This window comes from Lethenteron reissneri, chromosome 38, assembly GCF_015708825.2.
Source record: "Lethenteron reissneri isolate LAM-NWPU_2019-01 chromosome 38, ASM1570882v1, whole genome shotgun sequence".
NCBI classification, from domain to species: domain Eukaryota; kingdom Metazoa; phylum Chordata; class Hyperoartia; order Petromyzontiformes; family Petromyzontidae; genus Lethenteron; species Lethenteron reissneri.
In genome coordinates, this window is record NC_083816.1 from 5,988,017 (window position 1) to 6,004,169 (window position 16,153).

The following is a 16,153-nucleotide window of genomic DNA, read 5'->3' on the forward strand; positions in this document are numbered from 1 at the left end:
TGTTAGGAGGGTTATTATCAGTTTGGGGCGATGGATTGCTCTGTACTTTATATTCCAGTTGAGTCACGGGGGTCCTGACCGAGACGGAGACCATCATTGATGCTCGCTGTACTCGAGCGAAAACGGTTCAATCACAACGAAGCATCACAACCAATCACACATATTCGTGCTGCTTGTTTTAGTATTTTATTTATTATCCAACCTTACAGTAAACACCCATGCGTGCCTTTTACTTGCACGGTGTTGTTGTTGTCTGACATACGTCAATAAGCGACTCTGTTTGCTCTAACCGGGTGAGAAGCCTCGTTTGTACCAGCCACCGCACGTGGAGATGAGCTGGGGGGTGGTGGTTGGTGGTGTTGGTGGTGGTTGGTGGTGTTGGTGGTGGCGCATCTCGATTAAAAAACGTACTTCTTCAGAACCGCTTTTTGGGTTTAGTTTGTTGTCCTTACCCCGCCCCTGCGAGCAGTGCGGTTGGCTACGTACGGTGCGAAAGAAGTTCAACATACAAACATCTGCTTGTACCCAGTGCCGGACTATCCTAGCAGCAAAAGTAGCTACATATGCTACGGGCACCGCACTTTCAAGGGCCCCCGCGCTAAATGCTTTCAAGCTATCAATTCCGGTTCGGTGATTCTGCACTATTACTAGACTACTATACTGCCTTCAACTTTTAAGAACGACTGGGTGTCGTATTATCTGGCTGTAGAGCACATGAAAAAATACATTTACAGTACTTTACTATGCAAGTAAAAAAAATTTGTGTTTTAATATTTACGTGTTTATTTATTTAAGGCCCCTTTATAACAGATGCTACAGGCCCCGCACTTAGCTTAATCCGGCACCGCTTGTACGCTATGGATAACGGTGTGTGTAGGCACGATTTGGAATGTGACTGCCATTTGGTCTGGTTCACTGGTTCACCGGCTCCGCGGCGCCAAGGTGAATCATTTCGCCTCGATGGAAAAGAGTCCCAGGCCACGGCGCTGGTTGCACGTTGGCACAAGCGCGAAGACAAGGACAGAGATTGTTTTGGAAGAAAATGGAAAAAAAACTGAAAAAACTGCAGCCGAACGTCGGTGACATTCGCGTGAAAACGCGTCAACGCATTTTTCTATCGGTTCAATAAAAAAATATGAAGCTAAAATGTTCACTCCAGTAATTGCCAAACATTTAGTCCGGAGAGCCTCGCCGAGGATGTATGAGCGCTTTGTTGGAGGAAGAGAACGATTCCACCCCCTGTTAACCAGGCTCAAGCGGGCTTAGCATCCGCAGCAAAATCCCATTTCGGGATTCGGTGGAATTACCGAGTGCTCAACGGGCCAAGCAAAGGTATCCGTGCAAGATAAACAATCGGCGCGCACGCACACAACGCCACGTGACAACACAACCCCACGTGACGATGGTGAAACCAGCATTTGTTTCAGAGGTCTGTCTCTGTGACGAGACCCCGAAAGGGCGAATCCGGGTCCAGAGTTTGTATTCTCAAACAACCGATTTGTCAACGGCGGGCAGCAGAGGACGGTGCAACAAAATCCACTTTTGTCCTGCACGGTGCACTTGCTTTCCTGCCGCGTCTAGAGTCAACGCCTTCACCCATCCGTACTCACCAGCGTGGCGAAGTTTGGTCAAAGAAGGCCTCAAACCCCGCTCAGGTATCGGGAGGGCCTCGTTCAGGAGTGGATTGACAGGAGGGCCTACACGCGTGCATTTACAACATCATTCTGGACGGCTCCTAGGCTAAAACATTTCTTTCCTCTTTATGCGGAAAGATGAAGGCGGTCTATTTGTGAACGTATTTACCCACAGTGCTCCACACAGCTCAGCAGGCTGCAGAAAGCTCAAGCTGAAAATATTTATTTTTAAACATTTTACTTGAAAGATAAATTAGTTAATTTAATTCATACGTCTTGATTAACGAAAGGTTGTGTCTGCTACTCAATAGCTATTTGTAGGTAACTATTCATATGCCGATATAAAACATGGTTATTAGAAACTAATGTTTAAAATATAATTCTGATCAGGCCCCATGGCGTAAAGTGCATTTTCCAACTTTTATTATCAACTGATTATTATTATTATTCACTCTATTTCTACGGCCTCTATTTTATCGCGGTGGTGCGGGGATGGTTTCTCCTTCGCCTTGTACGCAGGAGGTGGTGGGTTCAATCCCGGACCTTGACGATGCCTGTCGCTGTATATTTGGAGTCCACGTGCTCTGTCTCTCCCTGTGGTGGTCGCGTTAATCTCTCTCCGGTTTTTCCCTCCGCATTTACAAACGGACCATGCGTTTAGATGATTTGCCCGCTACTATAAATTGCCACACGTGGTGACGCTCTAAAGCCACTTCGATGAGCAATAAACTCACGCATGGACAGGCCGCCTCTGTAAAAGAGCTAATAGCTCAGCAGGCGCTACCTGGTAAAATAAAATGAGAGTATTATGAAAGAGGGCCGTTGGCCCGAAACGTCGCCTATTGTATATATTTTTGTTTCTTTTGAAGGCCATACTCAACAGACACACACACGTTGGTGTTGAGGAACGCGTGGAGTTTTCTGAGGGCACGAGAGAGCCGGGGAGAGTCGGTGGTGCTACCGAACGCTGGCACGCGAACGCTGGCACGTTCCCCCATCGCGACGGGCAGGCAGAAGAACCGGCCGCCGCTTCAGTACCAAGTCGGAGAGAACTTCAACTCCAACACCAAGCGTGGGGGGATGCCCACCCTGGCATCTGTCTGTCCATCCGTGGGATGCCTCGGTGTGTCCCACGTGCCTTCTCTCGTTTGTGTCTACACCGTTAGCTCCTCAGCCGTCTTTGTATCTCACAACCCGGCCCACCCAATGTTCACCTCTCCACCGAGTCAAGGCGAAGTTGTCTCCCTGACACAAATGAGCGCAGGGGCTGTCGTCGATGACGGTCAGTGGACATTCCACACTGCTATGGCGGGAGACAGTTTGTCCGCAGGTAGGCCACCGCTGACTTCACAGAAAGTGATGTTTGCTGTCGTTGATCCTTGAGGAATGATGATGGAGCTGCCGATGAGGAGTTCATGATGATGATCAGCTGATTACAGGCCACGTGGACGATGACAATGATGATGACAGTGACGTGGACGATGATTATACTTGTGTCGATGATGGTGGTGACGCACAGAGTTGATGATGACAATAATGACGGTAATGACGTGGGGTCTAGTGAATGATGACAACAATTATGTCGCTGTAGATGATGGAGTTAATGATGACGATGAAAATTGTGATGGTGGTGATGATGATGATGATGAAAACGACAACAATCTATCACGGCCTGACCGAAAACCGAAGATTTCACCCATGCACTTCCTCCTGTGTGTCGATGGTTCCAACCTTGGTGCTGGATACGATCAGCAGCAGAGGAGGCAGTGGCACAATAGTGTGGTTGGCACGGGCCCTGGTGCAAGAAATAAAATCAGGGATCGCCTCTGTCCAAATTCCCCACTTCGACGCAGCCCTGCGGCTGGGGCCCCCTGCCCCCTGGCCTGTGAGGCCCTGGGGCAGTTGCACCGCCTGCGCACTCGACAGCTACGCCGGTGGGAGGAGAGGAGTTCTCAGCAGCATCGTCGAGGTTTCTTCCCCGCGTCCTCCGTGCCCAGCTGCAGGTAACCTCCATCGGACAGGTGACTCGGCTCCCCGGCACCTCCCACACACAGCATCTCCTCTACCAACACCCTGGTAGGAGGGGGGAGGGGGGGGCAGCGGGGGCGAAGGGGAGGGGGGAGGGGGGGCAGCGGGGGCGAAGGGGAGGGGGGGGGCAGCAGGGCTGGATTGACATTTCAGGCCATGGCACCACCTTCACGGCGCATGGAGAGGCCAGATAAATCCTACAGCGGTGGTTTTGGAAATTAAATTCATAATCACAGCAATAATAATTTCGGATTTTTAAAGGAACTTATACGTCAAGACATCCCAAAGCGTTGTTTATGAAGCAGAACGATTAAAATGTGAATGATTTCAAAAATGCAAGTTAAATAAAAATTGCACAAACCTATATACTGTACAGCCGAATCAAGACACAGCGAAACCAAGCGCACAGTCGGCACTAAAACCTCTGTTGTGTTGGGCTTTCAGTGGAATGCAGAAGAAAATATGATACAAACCCGTGAAGTCAAAAGGAGACAGTTAAACATGTAAAAACTAACTAGAATAGTAAAAGAGAAACCCAATAAAAATACCAAAAACCGATATAACAGCAATAAAACTACCGGACTCGAATTACAGTACAATCAAAGATAACATAATAATAATAACAACAAGGTCACTTTGTCTATAACTACTAGTTACATGCCGAACATTTCTAAAATCTTGTTGGTTTGGGCTTTGATTTAACCTGTACCATTCGCACATCACGTTCAACAACCAGAAACTAAAACTGCCACCGTGCGGGGGAAGGGGGGGGGCAGAAGGTCACGAGAGCTCGCGCCGTGACCCTTGACCCCTGAACCTGGAGCGGATTGCCGACGGATGGACGGCACGTACCGTATGGACTCCGTGATGTTGTGGTTCATCTTCACGGATGTCTCCGCCCAGCCCAGGAACCCCGAGTCCCGGCTGAACTGCTCGATCTCAGCCCGGCTCACAGCCCAGTCGGGCAGGTCGCTCTGCAGAGGGAAGGATGATGATGCTGACTTTTGCTTAAGTACCACAGGACCATCATCTCGATTTAAAGCTTTCGTGACTGCAGGGATTCATCTTCTTGGTTCTTTCGGTAAAGTCACGTAGAAGGGAAATAATAAAATAATAAAAATAAAACATAATAAAATAATTCTCATGACGTTTTGGCCACAACGCAAGCAGCCGTCCTCAGGTGAAGAACAGGTATGTCTGTGTTCATTCAGACACTGTCTTTCCGACAGACCTGTTCTTCACCTGAGGATGGCTGCTTGCGTTGTGGCCGAAACGTCGTGAGAATTATTTTATTATGTTTTATTTGTATTATTTTATTATTTCCCTTCTATGTGACTTTACCGAAAGAGCCAAGAAGAGGACCATCATCGTTATTTTGACGCTCGTTTAACCAGAGAGAGCTTGGCCGAGTCTCAAGATCTTTTTTTTCTGAAGCCCCTGGCCATGTTTTCTCGCTCTAAGGGTGGCGATGTTTGTTGCAATACGTAATCCCAATTGAGCGATTTGCCAATACGTTTTCGTTAGTGTGTTGTTTGGCCAATACCGGTACCACGGAATGTTTATGTTAAAACAATTTGAGCTTTTGGAGGAAACCGCAGAACCCAGAGGAAAACACACGATGTATGGGGAACTTCTTTTGTACCATACGTAGCCAACCGTGCGCTGCTAATTCGAGGTGCGGGGGAAAGGACAACAATCTCAACGCAAAAGGCAGTTCTAAAGAAATGAGTTTTCAATCTTGATTTAAAAGTGCATAGCTCCAGTTGCTTCCTAACAGGACAAGGGGAGAGAGAACATACAAACTCCACGCAGGGAGGCGTCCCCAGTCGCGAATTGAACCCAGGCCCTTAGTGCTACGGGGCGCGGCACGAGTGCTACCGCTGCACCACTCTGCCGCGCACCGTGCTGCGAGCTCGATTCGCACGGTGGGCTACGTACGGTACGAAAGAAGTTCAACAAACGTACGTACACAACCAAAGATGAATTTCTCACTCTCGCCAATTAACGCCGTGTAAGCCGGCAATACAAAGAAAACGGTTTAAAGAGCGGCGAGTTTTAAAGTGCAGCCCTGCAAGTATTTCAATCAATCGGTCTTCGATTCGAGTGCCAATATCGCCCCCAATAAAGCAGGCATCAGTGCATCATTACAGCAGAACGGGAGAAGAAACCCATCACGACATCGGCGGCTAACACCGACTGAGCAAAGTAAAGTGCAACCGCGAGCAGTGAATAGCAGAAGGAAGGTAAGTAGTCGACAAATAAATAATTTGTATAAAAAAAACATAAATTTTTTTCCTCCTCGATTTCAGATTTGCTCACTCCAGTGCTGGCAGAAGGGGCCTCCACTGGAGAAATCCCGTTTCGAGAGAGGGTATTTTGGCCTACTCTTCCAGGCTAACCAGACATATTGGAAGAGGAGGGGAGTTACCCAGACTTTACCCCACCTCACGTGACCTGCTGAATGGAGCAAGGTGGGGGGCAAGGGCAGGGGGGGTTAAGAAACTTGCTCCATTGTTTCAACTGCCACACCGAGAGATCGAATCAAACCGGTGAGAGCAGTGTGCTCACAATTAGACCAGGGCAGAATCTCAAACTACAGTCCACAAATAAATGTAAGTAACGCTTAGTAGTGGCAACAACAACAAAAACAACCACATAAACATCAGATGACTGATTTCATTGCGACTGTGCAAAGGCTGCACAGGCAACGTAACGATGTCGAAAGGACCTTGCTGATGAACCTCAATTACATTGAAACCGGTCCATTGAAACGGGTGCTACAAATGATTTCAAGAACACAGGATGAGATGTTACTCGCCTTTTTGCAAGCACTTCCAAGAGTTCATGAACAGTGAGCCTGGTGAAATTTGGGGAGCGCATCGTCAGTAGTGTACCTTTGGTTCCTAGGGTGTTTCAGCCTTTCACACTATACACCCTCCCCAAAGGCGGCCAGCGACCGGGTGATCAATCCTACGCTTGCGTCCCATTCCCAATTAGTCATAGGAGTTGCCTTGTTGTTGATAGCCAACAAAAAAAATAATGGCACGGAAAACCTGGGATCGGCTGATGTTTACTTGAATGTCATGTTCTACGTGGAGAAGCAATCTTGTTTGTTTACTAAATAGCGTATTACCCATAATCCCCCCCCCACACCGTGGGGTCACGTGATTGCTACTGCATGCACGTGGCCCACGCAGCTGAGTGAGAAATCGCGACCAATGCCATTAGCAACGCGGCGACCGAAACGTCGATCAATAATCTCCCGGTCTCCAGATCAGCAACAACTTGAGTCATAATTCCCCCGCCACATTTTGTATGAAAAAAATGTTGCCGTACCGATTGCGTTTCTCGGTAAGGTGGTGCGCGATAACTTTGCACGCAAGTGCATCTTGAATGTGGGTTGGTGAGTCGATGGGCGGGTGGAAGTGTGGGTGAACGAAGGATTTGCGTCAGTGGGCGATCAGCCGAACGAACGAGTGGGTAAATGAATGTGTGCGTGGGGCGGGTTTATGAATGGGTGAGTGAATGCGCAAGTGAGTCGGTGAATGAGTGAGTGGATGGATGAGTGAGTGGATGGATGGGTGAGGAGATGAATGGTTGAGTGGGTGCGTAGGTAAGTAGATTAATGTGACCGATTGAATATGTGGGTGAGTCTGTTCACGAATTCATGAACGAGTAGCGGAAAAATTGAGTGGATGAATAAATGAACGGGTTGATGAGTGTGTGGGTGAGTATAGTAAGGATCTGGTTGAGTATATGAATGAGTGGGCGAATATGGTGAGGATGCAGATGAGCGGTGACTGGGTGAGTATGGTGATGATATAGGTAAGTAGATGAGTGAGTATGTAAATGAGTGAGGGGGTGAGGATGGTACAGATGTGGCAGAGTCAATTAACGCGAATGGTGAGTGTTTGGGTTAGTGCAGGGGTCGGCAACCAAAATAACAAGAAGAGCCATTTCTTTCCAATTCGGTACAAAATTCAGTATTTCAAGAGCCGCAATGCATCTGAGTACATACTGTACATACGTACATATCGTCAAGAAGCAGCCCGTAAAGAGCCGCATGCGGCTCCAGAGCCGTAGGTTGCCGACCCCTGGGTTAGTGGATGAGTGAATATTTGAGTGAGTGAGCAAATAAGCTTGCGCGTGAACATGGTAAGGATGCGAGTGAGTCGGTGAGTCAACGAGTGAGTAGGTGAGTGAGCGGGTGAGTAGGTGAGCGAGCAGGTGAGCATGGTAAGGATGCGGGTGAGTAGGCGAGCGAGCGGGTGAGTATGGTAAGGATGCGGGTGAGTAGGCGAGCGAGCGGATGAGTAGGCGAGTGAGCGGGTGAGTAGGCGAGCGAGCAGGTGAGCATGATAAGGATGCGGGTGAGTAGGCGAGTGAGTAAGTGAGTCAATGAGTGAGCATGGTAAGGATGCAGGTGAGTAGGCGAGCGAGCAGGTGAGCATGGTAAGGATGCGGGTGAGTAGGCGATTGAGCGGGTGAGGAGGAGGCGATTGAGTGGGTGAGTAGGCGAGTGAGTGGGTGAGCATGGTAAGGATGTGGGTGAGTAGGTGATTGAGCGGGTGAGTAGGCGAGCGAGCGGGTGAGTAGGCGAGCGAGCAGGTGAGCATGGTAAGGATGCGGGTGAGTAGGCGATTGAGCGGGTGAGGAGGAGGCGATTGAGTGGGTGAGTAGGTGAGTGAGTGGGTGAGCATGGTAAGGATGCGGGTCAGTAGGTGATTGAGCGGGTGAGTAGGCGAGCGAGCGGGTGAGTAGGCGAGCGAGCAGGTGAGCATGGTAAGGATGCGGGTCAGTAGGTGATTGAGCGGGTGAGTAGGCGAGCGAGCGGGGTGAGTAGGCGAGCGAGCGGGGTGAGTAGGCGAGCGAGCGGGGTGAGTAGGCGAGCGAGCGGGTGAGGAGCGGTGGGCGATGCTAAAGGACGCGTGTGCCTTGTTGGCGAGCAGGATGCACGAGATGGGCCTCCCGTCGGGCAGGAAGGCCTTGGAGTCGAGGTCGCTTTTCCACTTGAGGCAGTTGTGGAAGGAGGGCAGGGAGGTCACGTCGAATATCACGATGCAGCCGGCCGCGTCCTTGTAGTAGAGCCGCGTCATGGACGTGAACCGCTCCTGCCCTGAACGCACGCAGCAGACCCACGGGGAACTCTCGCTCTTAGCCCTGAACGCACGCAGCAGACCCACGGGAAACTCTCGCTCCTAGCCCTGAACACAAGAGGCAGACCCATGAGAAACTCTCGCTCTTAGCCCTGAACGCACGCAGCAGACCCACGGGAAACTTTCGCTCCTAGCCCTGAACACAAGAGGCAGACCCATGAGAAACTCTCGCTCCTCGCCCTGAACGCCAGTGGCAGACCCACGGGAAGCTCTCGCTCCTAGCCCTGAACGCGAGAGCCAAACCCACGGGAAACTCTCGCTCCTAGCCCTGAACGCGAGGGGCAGACCCACGGGAAACTCTCGCTCCTAGCCCTGAACGCGAGAGGCAGACCCATGAGAAACTCTCGCTCCTAGCCCTGAACGCAAGAGGCAGACCCACGGGAAACTCTCGCTCCTAGCCCTGAACGCAAGAGGCAGACCCACGGGAAACTCTCGCTCCTAGCCCTGAACGCGAGAGGCAGACCCACGGGAAACTCTCGCTCCTAGCCCTGAACGCGAGGGGCAGACCCACGGGAAACTTTCGCTCCTAGCCCTGAACACAAGAAGCAGACCCACGGGAAACTTTCGCTCCTCGCCCTGAACGCGAGAGGCAGACCCACGGGAAACTTTCGCTCCTAGCCCTGAACGCGAGAGGCAGACCCACGGGAAACTCTAGCTCCTAGCCCTGAACGCGAGAGGCAGACCCACGGGAAACTCTAGCTCCTAGCCCTGAACGCGAGAGGCAGACCCACGGGAAACTTTCGCTCCTAGCCCTGAACACAAGAGGCAGACCCACGGGAAACTTTCGCTCCTCGCCCTGAACGCGAGAGGCAGACCCACGGGAAACTCTCGCTCCTAGCCCTGAACGCGAGAGGCAGACCCACGGGAAACTTTCGCTCCTAGCCCTGAACACAAGAGGCAGACCCACGGGAAACTTTCGCTCCTCGCCCTGAACGCGAGAGGCAGACCCACGGGAAACTCTCGCTCCTAGCCCTGAACGCGAGAGGCAGACCCACGGGAAACTCTCGCTCCTAGCCCTGAACGCGAGAGGCAGACCCACGGGAAACTCTCGCTCCTAGCCCTGAACGCGAGAGGCAGACCCACGGGAAACTCTCGCTCCTAGCCCTGAACGCGAGTGGCAGACCCACGGGAAACTCTCGCTCCTAGCCCTGAACGCGAGTGGCAGACCCACGGGGAACTTTCGCTCCTCGCCCTGAACGCGAGAGGCAGACCCACGGGAAACTCTCGCTTCTAGCCCTGAACGCGAGAGGCAGACCCACGGGAAACTTTCGCTCCTCGCCCTGAACGCGAGAGGCAGACCCACGGGAAACTCTCGCTCCTAGCCCTGAACGCGAGAGGCAGACCCACGGGAAACTCTCGCTCCTAGCCCTGAACGTGAGAGGCAGACCCACGGGAAACTCTCGCTCCTAGCCCTGAACGCGAGAGGCAGACCCACGGGAAACTCTCGCTCCTAGCCCTGAACGTGAGAGGCAGACCCACGGGAAACTCTCGCTCCTAGCCCTGAACGCGAGAGGCAGACCCACGGGAAACTCTCACTCCTAGCCCTGAACGCGAGAGGCAGACCCACGGGAAACTCTCGCTCCTAGCCCTGAACGCGAGAGGCAGACCCACGGGAAACTCTCGCTCCTAGCCCTGAACGTGAGAGGCAGACCCACGGGAAACTCTCGCTCCTAGCCCTGAACGCGAGAGGCAGACCCACGGGAAACTCTCGCTCCTAGCCCTGAACGTGAGAGGCAGACCCACGGGAAACTCTCGCTCCTAGCCCTGAACATGAGAGGCAGACCCACGGGAAACTCTCACTCCTAGCCCTGAACGCGAGTGGCAGACCCACGGGAAACTCTCGCTCCTAGCCCTGAACGCGAGTGGCAGACCCACGGGAAACTCTCGCTCCTAGCCCTGAACGCGAGAGGCAGACCCACGGGAAACTCTCGCTCCTAGCCCTGAACGCGAGAGGCAGACCCACGGGAAACTCTCGCTCCTAGCCCTGAACGCGAGTGGCAGACCCACGGGAAACTCTCGCTCCTAGCCCTGAACGCGAGTGGCAGACCCACGGGGAACTTTCGCTCCTCGCCCTGAACGCGAGAGGCAGACCCACGGGAAACTCTCGCTTCTAGCCCTGAACGCGAGAGGTAGACCCACGGGAAACTTTCGCTCCTCGCCCTGAACGCGAGAGGCAGACCCACGGGAAACTCTCGCTCCTAGCCCTGAACGCGAGAGGCAGACCCACGGGAAACTCTCGCTCCTAGCCCTGAACGTGAGAGGCAGACCCACGGGAAACTGTCGCTCCTAGCCCTGAACGCGAGAGGCAGACCCACGGGAAACTCTCGCTCCTAGCCCTGAACGTGAGAGGCAGACCCACGGGAAACTCTCGCTCCTAGCCCTGAACGCGAGAGGCAGACCCACGGGAAACTCTCACTCCTAGCCCTGAACGCGAGAGGCAGACCCACGGGAAACTCTCGCTCCTAGCCCTGAACGCGAGAGGCAGACCCACGGGAAACTCTCGCTCCTAGCCCTGAACGTGAGAGGCAGACCCACGGGAAACTCTCGCTCCTAGCCCTGAACGCGAGAGGCAGACCCACGGGAAACTCTCGCTCCTAGCCCTGAACGTGAGAGGCAGACCCACGGGAAACTCTCGCTCCTAGCCCTGAACGTGAGAGGCAGACCCACGGGAAACTCTCACTCCTAGCCCTGAACGCGAGTGGCAGACCCACGGGAAACTCTCGCTCCTAGCCCTGAACGCGAGTGGCAGACCCACGGGAAACTCTCGCTCCTAGCCCTGAACGCGAGAGGCAGACCCACGGGAAACTCTCGCTCCTAGTCCTGAACGCGAGTGGCAGACCCACGGGAAACTCTCGCTCCTAGCCCTGAACGCGAGTGGCAGACCCACGGGAAACTCTCGCTCCTAGCCCTGAACGTGAGAGGCAGACCCACGGGAAACTCTCGCTCCTAGCCCTGAACGCGAGTGGCAGACCCACGGGAAACTCTCGCTCCTAGCCCTGAACGCGAGTGGCAGACCCACGGGAAACTCTCGCTCCTAGCCCTGAACGTGAGAGGCAGACCCACGGGAAACTCTCGCTCCTAGCCCTGAACGTGAGAGGCAGACCCACGGGAAACTCTCGCTCCTAGCCCTGAACGCGAGTGGCAGACCCACGGGAAACTCTCGCTCCTAGCCCTGAACGCGAGGGGCAGACCCACAGGAAACTCTCGCTCCTAGCCCTGGACGCGAGAGGCAGACCCACGGGAAACTCTAGCTCCTAGCCCTGAACGTGAGAGGCAGACCCACGGGAAACTCTCGCTCCTAGCCCTGAACGCGAGAGGCAGACCCACGGGAAACTCTCGCTCCTAGCCCTGAACGCGAGAGGCAGACCCACGGGAAACTCTCGCTCCTAGCCCTGAACGCGAGAGGCAGACCCACGGGAAACTCTCGCTCCTAGCCCTGAACGTGAGAGGCAGACCCACGGGAAACTCTCGCTCCTAGCCCTGAACGCGAGAGGCAGACCCACGGGAAACTCTCGCTCCTAGCCCTGAACGCCAGTGGCAGACCCACGGGAAACTCTCGCTCCTAGCCCTGAATGCAAGAGGCAGACCCACGGGAAACTCTCGCTCCTAGCCCTGAACGTGAGAGGCAGACCCACGGGAAACTCTCGCTCCTAGCCCTGAACGTGAGAGGCAGACCCACGGGAAACTCTCGCTCCTAGCCCTGAACGCGAGAGGCAGACCCACGGGAAACTCTCGCTCCTAGCCCTGAACGCGAGAGGCAGACCCACGGGAAACTCTCGCTCCTAGCCCTGAACGCCAGTGGCAGACCCACGGGAAACTCTCGCTCCTAGCCCTGAACGCCAGTGGCAGACCCACGGGAAACTCTCGCTCCTAGCCCTGAACGCAAGAGGCAGACCCACGGGAAACTCTCGCTCCTAGCCCTGAACGCACGCAGCAGACCCATGGGAAACTCTCGCTCCTAGCCCTGAACACAAGAGGCAGACCCACGGGAAACTCTCGCTCCTAGCCCTGAACGCAAGAGGCAGACCCACGGGAAACTCTCGCTCCTAGCCCTGAACGCAAGAGGCAGACCCACGGGAAACGCTCGCTCCTAGCCCTGAACGCGAGGGGCAGACCCACGGGAAACTCTCGCTCCTAGCCCTGAACACAAGAGGCAGACCCACGGGGAACTCTCGCTCCTAGCCCTGAACGCGAGAGGCAGACCCACGGGAAACTCTCGCGCCGAGCCCTGAACGCGAGAGGCAGACCCACGGGAAACTCTCGCGCCTAGCCCTGAACGCGAGAGGCAGACCCACGGGAAACTCTCGCGCCTAGCCCTGAACGCGAGAGGCAGACCCACGGGAAACTCTCGCTCCTAGCCCTGAACGCGAGAGGCAGACCCACGGGAAACTCGCGCTCCTAGCGCTGAACGTGAGTGGCAGACCCACGGGAAACTCGCTCAGAGCCCTGAACGCAAGAGGCAGACCCATTCGCCTGGCAGAAGCACCGTGGTGACGTCATCGCCACTTAGTGCTCGCTAACAGCACTTGCCCCTACAGTCTGTTAAGGCTATACGGGGGATGCTTGCCTTTGTTTTGGAGACTGGTGACAAAATGACAATGAGATCAGCTGATATGCAGGAATGCAATTGGGCTAGATGAAAGGTGGAAATCGCAGAGCAGCGTGGGATGGCGACGGGGTGGGGTAAGCCTTCATCCAGTAGTGGATAGACCATGGCCCGTGATAACGATGACAGTACCTGCTACGTCCCATAGTTGGAGTCTGACCGTCTCGGTCTCGGACCACTGGATGATTTTCAGAGCGAAATCCACTGCAGGTTCGAAAGACAAACAACAACAACAACAGACGTTCTCTCACAACAAGCAGACACAACCAAGACAACGATCACGTTCATATCGTCTAGCCAGGTGAGAACTACAGGATACCAGGATGACTCTCATTTGGGGCCGTCCATAAATGACGTCACGCGATTTTGGACGATTTTTGACCCCCCCTCCCCCATCGTCACACGGCGTCACAAAAAGTCAGACCCCCCCCCCCTCAAATATGATGTAAAAAAAAATAAAACATGCTTCAAATCATCTTCTTGGTTCTTTCGGTAAATCATCTTCTTGGTTCTTTCGGTAAAGTCACGAAAGAACCAAGAAGATGAATCCTATTGTCCTTGTAGTGCGTATTTAATGTGGCGCTGCACTCTGATGTTGTAGGAGAAACATTTATTAAAAAGTCTATTTAATTAAGTAGAACGTGTTGTCTATATTTATTTAAAGTTGCGCATTTTAATGCGACGTCACATTTCTCACCCCCCCCCCTCGTCGTCACACATCGTCACAAATGTCTGACCCCCCCCCCCCACCAGGTGTGTGACGTCATTCATGGACGGCCCCTTTGCAAAACTTTATGTCGTCGCTAATTGGGCAAGATGTAACAATTGTCGTACGTACTACAAGTTCAAGTGTCGAACATTTTTTGTTTAACCAGGTGGGAACTCAAAGAGACCAAGTTAATGTAATTCGCGAGTGTCACCTGGAGTATTAATTAGTCTCCCAGCAGGGGGTGATTATTGCTGTTGTGTGTCGAAGCCCCCATTGAGTTGTTTGCATGTAATTTTCGAAATTGGAAATGTTTTGTGCAATATTTTATATTTATCAAGGTACACAGATGTTTTTGCTCTGCTTTCTCTTATCTTCTCGGCTTTATTAAAAAAAAATCATTATTTTTTATATTACCCTTGCGAATGAGACTCAACCCCGCTCTCATACGTTTTCACCTGGGTCACACAAAATAAACTTCATTAACTTGACTCATTTGAGGCCGGTACCGTACACACGTGCGGTGTGTGGGAGGGGGGGGGGCCAACACCATGCCCGGCCGTCTTTGTCTCCCCAGCCCCAGGTGCTCAATGAGAGGCGATGGACTGCTTCAGCTAATGGGTCACTCATGTTGACCATGGCCGCGAATTGAACTCAAGTCTTCCGCATCTGTAGCGCTGTATGATCAGCACTGCGTCGCCGATAGAATTTACGCCAACAGTCTGTTTGTTTACACAAAGACAAAGATCCCCCTATAGACTTCAGTGACTGATGGGGCAAGTGCTGTTAGCGTGCACCTATGAAGGCCGGCGCAGCACACGAGGTGGTGGATGGCCAGCACCACACCCGGTCACTTTTGTCTCCCCAGTGGCGATGTTTTTACACACCGCACCAGGTGCTCATTTGAGGCTGAGTCGACCTAGGGGAGGCCTAGGACTGGTTCAGATAATCATCACCGGTGTTGGCCGTGAGCGGCAATCTAACTCGGGTCGCTGGGTTCGTAGCGCAGCGTAGAGCTAACTCACTACACCACCGCTCCCCATAAAATATATATTCACATACATTGAGTTTCTTACCGGGATTGCCCCTGGACACAACACGCGGGCGTGGGGACGCTCACCTCCCACCGTGGCGCGGTAGTGCCTGGTGTAGACATCGTGCACGAATCTCTGCACGAAAGAGGTCTTGCCCACCACGGGGTCGCCAACCACGAGCACCTTGAAGAGGCGATCCACGTGCATGGTGGCGGTGTGCATGGTGGCGGTGTGCACGGTCACGCCACACGTGGAGGGCACGGGCGGGTGATGGCGGTGGCGAGGATGGTCACAGAAGGCGACGATGGTCAGGGTCTGTGTTAGCCGCCGAGGTTCATTCACGTTCTGCCGTAAATGTGCACCGACGCATACTTTGGCGAGGGAGATGTTGGCACGTAAGATACTGCTAAAAGATTTTTTGACGCCCTATTGAGATGGTGATAGCGGTGATGCACGATTGAGATGATAGTGAGGATAGTGAATAGGTCAAAGAGGTGATGCCCTATTGATGACGATGATGACGGTGCTGATGTCCTATTGAGATGATAATGGTGATGATTTTGCAATTAAATTGAATTGGCGATAATATGTCATGATGACGATGTCTATCGACTACCATCAAGTTTGATTACGGTGATAAAAAATAATTAATATTAAATACTCAAACAGAATGATGAGGAATATGATTGATAATGACTGGAACCAATATCGATTAACGATATCGATGAGGACATTGACGTCAACGATTAATTAGGATTGTCTGGGAAAATAATTAATTAGGATTGTCTCGACACAATAAGAGTCATCATGATCTTGGTCATAGTGTCTAACGGACACTCTTCAGAAAAAAATGATTGCTACGAAAAATTTTGACGATATACTACAATATAATTTGATGATGATGATGAAGATGCTGGTTGTCCAATGTTCAAAGAAATAATACAATCTACTTAATTATCACTCTAAGGTGGTTACATGTGGCCAGTAAG

The 16,153-nt window shown here is 52.7% G+C and overlaps 1 protein-coding gene across 1 annotated transcript; it reads right to left on the reverse strand.

The window, feature by feature from the left end:
- Nucleotides 1-1,351: 1,351 nt before the first annotated feature.
- On the reverse strand, nucleotides 1,352-15,680 carry RAB29 (RAB29, member RAS oncogene family). The gene is made up of 5 exons (XM_061566937.1): nucleotides 15,251-15,680; nucleotides 13,557-13,628; nucleotides 8,597-8,778; nucleotides 4,515-4,636; nucleotides 1,352-3,707 (listed from the first exon to the last, which is right to left on the reverse strand). The coding sequence occupies exons 1-5, from the start codon at nucleotides 15,384-15,386 to the stop codon at nucleotides 3,587-3,589; spliced, it is 633 nt and encodes a 210-aa protein (XP_061422921.1). The 5' UTR covers nucleotides 15,387-15,680; the 3' UTR covers nucleotides 1,352-3,586.
- Nucleotides 15,681-16,153: the final 473 nt, after the last annotated feature.

Bases quoted from the DNA above. Each gene is read 5' to 3' on its own strand.
- RAB29 (XM_061566937.1), bottom strand. From the start codon at position 15,386: ATGCACACCGCCACCATGCACGTGGATCGCCTCTTCAAGGTGCTCGTG. The intron at 13,629-15,250 runs GTGAGCGTCCCC...TCGAACCTGCAG, and splicing joins CTACCGCGCCACGGTGGGAG to TGGATTTCGCTCTGAAAATC. The intron at 4,637-8,596 runs GCACACGCGTCC...TTCCCTCTGCAG, and splicing joins GCATCCTGCTCGCCAACAAG to AGCGACCTGCCCGACTGGGC.